Here is a 6,122-nt window from a genome sequence, read left to right as displayed (position 1 = left end):
GACCAATATGTTGTGTCTCACATGGTGTCAGGTTAGACAATTAAATCTGACCAATATGATGTCTCCCACAGGGTGTCAGATAAGACAAGTTTCATTTTACTAAAATCCTACAGGAACCATGAGTGAGTTAGTTTCAGCTGTAATAAATGAAATACTGATATATATTACATATGATATGCAAGTATTTTACCAAATTTACATCCCATACTTTATTTACTATAGTTATTTGCATTTACGTTTTTATATGAGCCTCTAAGCTACAACATTATAAAGGAAGAAATAAGTTCTTACAACTTACTTGTAGGTGAAGAGTTAGGAAGACGATACAGCTATATAATATCAACTACGAGAATATATCACCTGTGTGCTCCGTGGTACAGAGTAAAGGTACAGTCTATTGCAATATGAATATTATTGTATGTATAAATATTGATACATCTGCTATAGATACATAGTTTAAGGCATACATTAGACATAATAGAATGTTTTACATATACTACACATATCAAACAAAAATGTTGACTATAAATAGAAAATATTAGATAGTAAATAGATTTTTTTTAAATTGCAATATTTCTTCAATAACAATACAATACTGTACAATGTATAAGCACAATTATAATGTACATTATGTTTACAAAATGTTTTAACAATTCAAAACTACAAAGAATTTACAATTAATATTGATGGCAGGAAATCTTTGCCATCAATATTCAATATCAAATCTGAAAAAAGTTGCAATATTTGAAATACTTGGCTTGGCCTCATAGTTCTAACGAATATTTAGTAAAGACTCAATGCACTGTTGAGATCTTCAAAGCCCACAGTCATTTAAAATTCAACCACTGTTTCCAAACATCTGTTTACACTCCTTCCAAACTAATCAATATAATAATCGTATAGGTAATCCCACTTCAAGAACAGATTTCTGACAATACTTCCAATCTGAATTGAGTTATCTCCCCTATATCGGAACCGAGACAATCAAAGGGAGACAACATTTACCACAGCTATTTCTGAATAATTGCACTTGTTGGATAAGAATAAATTAGTTTTCTCTGATCATCTCAAATTACACATTCAACCATTTGTATCATTTCTGCAGAAAAAGTAATAATAGTTCCCTTACATGTGATGACTTCAGAACACAATGTTGTCTCCCAAATGTAGATCCCACCTGTAGGCTTGTCTCCCACCCACCTGTAGGCACATTGAGTTTTAGGTAGGGAGATTCTCACCACAAGCATTATTTTACCAGACCCATTATACTGAATTTATTATTCTATTGAACAATACTGATCACATACGACTTGTTTACATTATAACTGATCAAATGCTCTCTAAAAAGAAGTTATCTTATTGGTGTTTTTAGATACATTTTCAACAAGTTAGCAATTTCAAACAGCCCATGGAATTTTGGGGAGTTTCTGATTTTGCAAAAGCAGTTCCAGTCTCTCAAGGTAAAACATAGGGAGAATCCCTGTGAAAACTGGGACATTGCATGTCTGAGTTCTAAATGGCAATAACAAATAATGTTATAAACAAATTAGAAGACCATCATGGAGCAGTACCTGTATATATGACATATAATTATATAGTAAGTATTCAATGTACAAACTTGATCTCACACACCTTTTACCGGGCCACATATGCGACATGTAAATTGCAAAATAATATCGTGAAACATAACGCTCATGCTTTTTGTCAGATTTCTTTTTTTCAACTTCATTGCATGAAAAAAGCGTTTTATTACACATGGGTAAATCATATCATGTTAATAGAATATCAAATTTGTTCCCATATGCCTTTCATTGTATCTTTAAGGACTTTGCTGGAGTTTATTGTGACCTTCTCTTTCCTGAATATTTAATATCATTACTCATACGTCAACTAACACATGTTTTTTGTAATGTTAAATGAAATAATTCAATGTGTATACGAAACAGAAATGCTTCACCACATTTATAGCTGACATGTTATCTCCCTTTGCCACACAATATCCATTATAAATCAATGGTGGTGTGTGTCTACCATCATGGCAGTTAAAAAGCTTTCTATGAAAATCCAATAATTCTTTCTTTATCTCATCATAATGAGACATAAAGTCACTAAGCCACCTAGCAGAGATTTACAACAACTGTACAGTCACGGAGCTGTTTCTAGAAATTGACTCAATTCCTCTATTGGTGTACGATTGTTTACGTCAACACTTCTCCGTAACAACAGAGATGTGGGCAGGTCGGTCAGTATTCCCTTGAGTTCTGTGATTACACTCAGATCTACAGGTGAGCTTTGAGGAACTTCAGTCTCTTCAAATGTTAAACTCATCAAATCATCAAGGAGTTGAAGGTTTGGGCCGTCATGCTCATTTTCTTCCTCCTCCTCCTCCTCCTCCACCACCTCCTCCCCTTCATCCTCTTGAGTTTTCGGTCTCCGCATTGTGACTCTCACCTCTGAATCATCCACATCACCATTAGTTAGCCCTTTTGGCCTTAACACAACTGAATCCTCTGTCTCCTCTCTTTGACTAATGGGTTTACCTTCACAAATATCTTGGCCGTTCACTGTATGTAGGTCAAACTCGTCTTGAGTTTCCTTGGGTGGACTGCTGCAAATTCCCGATGTATATCCTGAGTCAGTATGTCGATCCCCAGAGACAATGGTTTCACTACGACTAGGTACCACCTCATTGGCCGCCCTGGATACTTCAGACAAATCTATTTTAGTTCCTGAACTAGTGGTGGTAATTCCTTGCATCTTCTGACTGATCGGCTGGTGACCAACAGACAATGGTCGTGCAGTTAAACTGGATGAAGATGGCTGCTCAGATATGTTGGACGAAGTTGGCCTCTCCAAAGACTTCGGTGAAAATGGCCCGACAGGTGAGTGAGGAGACGGAGAAACAGGTGATGTTGAAGACGGGTTACTACCTTCAGAAGAAAAACGTAACAGGAGACTGTTCACTTTTCCTCCTGAGTTGGGACGAGATGGACGGGAAGGGGGGCATTCTGTTTCCTTTGGTTGAACTCCCGTTGAAAATTTATTGATCATATCTTTTGTGATGGACTTTCTGTCAGTTTTTGTGTCCTGTGGTTTTGTGGTGCTGGATTCCTCCTCCCCTTTCTCTGACTTACTGGACAGTCGTTTCAGTGCATTTGTAACCGCATGATGCTGGGGAAGTGAGCCTCGCCTCGGTGATACTGGCTGCTCTTCTTGTTTCTGACTGAAATTAAATCAACTCAAGCTGAACTGTTTTTGTAATATACATTATGAAAGAGATTTAAACTATCAAGAATGGTACTTTCTTTAACAAGAGGCCCAATGGGCCTGCATCGCTCACCTGGTATTAACCCCACACTTGTAACCTTAAAAGTGATCTAAGATAAAGTTACAGGCAAAATATCAGTATTTATGACTATGTCATTAAAAAGAACATGTTAAAAGATTTTAAAACATTTCACCCCTGTGACTTTGAAAGTCGAACAAGGTACATAGAACAAACTTTATAGTCCTAAATCTCAGCATGCAACTTGCCAAATATCATCACCCTAGACCTTTTGTTGATTGAGATTAGGTTTATACACATTTGATCAAATGTGACCTTCAAAGAAGGTCAAGGTCATTCAAATGACTTGATAGATCTTATTCCAAGCATGCTACTGGCCAAATTTTAACATTCTATGTCTCATGGTTATCCAGAAGAAGTTGTTTATATTTTTTAAACAAATTTGACCCCTGTGACCTTGAATATAAGTCAAGGTCATTCATTTGAACAATCTTGGTAGCACTTCATCCCAGCATGTTACTGGCCAAATATCATCACGGTAGGCCCATTGGTTATTCAGAAGAAGTTGTTAAAAGGTTTTAAATATATTTGACCTGTGATCTTGAATATAGGTCAAGGTCATTCATTTGAACAAACTTGGCAGCACTTCATCCCAGCATTTTACTGGCCAAATATCATCACCCTAGGCCTATTGGTTATTCAGAAGAAGACGTTAAAAGATTTTAACATATTTGACCCATGTGACCTTGAAAATCAATGAAGGTCATTCATTTCAACAAACTTGGTAGCCCTTTATCCCAGCATGCTACTGGCAAAATATCATCATCCTAGGCATTTTGGTTATTGTGAAGAAGTTGTTTAAATTAAAAACATGGCATAAGCTCACCGCCTTTGGGCAGGTGAGCTAAAAACTAAAACATACAACATTAAAAAATAGTTATTCTCTTCATAGATATAGCAATGGTCTACCCAGACCTACTGATTGTCCATCAATTACAAGTAATCTAACTGACCACTGTCTATAATGATCAGTTAGGACAAGCTGACCACTGTCTATACTGACCTAGCAAGGGCAGGCTGACCACTGTCTATACTCACCTAGTAAACTTCTGACAAGCTGACCGAAGTCTTTACTGACCTAGTAAGGACAAGCTGACCACTGTCTATACTGACCTAGTAAAGGCAAGCTGACCACTGTCTATAATGATCAGCTAGGACGTGTCCACTATCTATACTGACCTAGCAAGGGCAGGCTGACCACTGTCTATACTCACCTAGTAAGGACAAGCTGACCACTGTCTATACTGACCTAGCAAAGACAAGCTGACCACTGTCTATACTGACCTAGCAGAGACAAGCTGACCACTGTCTATAATGATCAGCTAGGACATGTCCACTGTCTATACTGACCTAGCAAGGGCAGGCTGACCACTGTCTATACTGACCTAGCAAAGACAAGCTGACCAGTGTCTATACTGACCTAGCAAAGACAAGCTGACCACTGTCTATAATGATCAGCTAGGATGTGATCACTGTCTATACTGACCTAGCAAGGGCAGGCTGACCACTGTCTATACTCACTTAGTAAACTCATTCTGACAAGCTGACCGAAGTCTTTACTGACCTAGTAAGGACAAGCTGACCACTGTCTATACTGACCTAGCAAGGGCAGGCTGACCACTGTCTATACTCACTTAGTAAACTCATTCTGACAAGCTGACCGAAGTCTTTACTGACCTAGTAAGGACAAGCTGACCACTGTCTATACTGACCTAGCAAGGGCAGGCTGACCACTGTCTATACTCACTTAGTAAACTCATTCTGACAAGCTGACCGAAGTCTTTACTGACCTAGTAAGGACAAGCTGACCACTGTCTATACTGACCTAGCAAGGGCAGGCTGACCACTGTCTATACTCACTTAGTAAACTCATTCTGACAAGCTGACCGAAGTCTTTACTGACCTAGTAAGGACAAGCTGACCACTGTCTATACTGACCTCGCAAAGACAAGCTGACCACTGTCTATACTGACCTAGCAAAGACAAGCTGACCACTCTCTATACTGACCTAGTAAGGACAAGCTGACCATCCTGTTGCCTTGCCTCCTCTATGTGGTTGATCCAATCCTGACAAATTTCTGCTGTTTCAGCTGACTGGAGATTAAAGTAAAGATTGTGTTGATAAATGCAGTGAAACAGGACAAAACCACTTCTGTGAACGTTTTACAGGTCAGATAAAGGACTTACAAACTTCTCTAACAAGTTACCTGGATCAATTACAGTTATAGCATATAGTTACATAGATCAGGATCTATAACATGTATATAGCCTAGACACAGAACAGCAACTAGAACTTATATATATAACCTATATATAGATCAGGATCTATGACATGTATATAGCCTAGACAAAGAACAGCAACTAGAACTTAAAAATATAACATATATGTAGATCAGGATCTATAACTTGTATATAGCCTAGACACAGAACAGCAACTAGAACTTAAAAATATAACATATATATAGATCAGGATCTATAACATGTATATAGCCTAGACACAGAACAGCAACTAGAACTTATATATATAACATATATATAGATCAGGATCTATAACATGTATATAGCCTAGACACAGAACAGCAACTAGAACTTATATATATAACATATATATAGATCAGGATCTATAACATGTATATAGCCTAGACACAGAACAGCAACTAGAACTTATATATATAACATATATATAGATCAGGATCTATAACATGTATATAGCCTAGACACAGAACAGCAACTAGAACTTATATATATAACATATATATAGATCAGGATCTATAAC

General features: G+C 37.4%; 1 protein-coding gene across 2 annotated transcripts in view; it reads right to left on the bottom strand.

The window, feature by feature from the left end:
• Positions 1-578: 578 nt before the first annotated feature.
• LOC110453005 overlaps positions 579-6,122 on the bottom strand; it is a 21,681-nt gene continuing 16,137 nt past the window's right edge. For both annotated transcript variants that reach the window (XM_021501795.1, XM_021501796.1), the window contains 2 exons: positions 5,355-5,440; positions 579-3,223 (listed from right to left, as the gene is read on the bottom strand). In XM_021501795.1, the coding sequence (XP_021357470.1) occupies positions 2,146-3,223; positions 5,355-5,440 (1,164 nt within the window). In that variant the 3' untranslated portion in view covers positions 579-2,145. The remainder of the gene's footprint in view (positions 3,224-5,354; positions 5,441-6,122) is intronic.

Source organism: Mizuhopecten yessoensis, unplaced genomic scaffold (genome assembly GCF_002113885.1).
Source record: "Mizuhopecten yessoensis strain PY_sf001 unplaced genomic scaffold, ASM211388v2 scaffold7055, whole genome shotgun sequence".
Lineage (NCBI taxonomy): Eukaryota > Metazoa > Mollusca > Bivalvia > Pectinida > Pectinidae > Mizuhopecten > Mizuhopecten yessoensis.
This window is presented reverse-complemented; position numbering and strand designations above follow the sequence as displayed.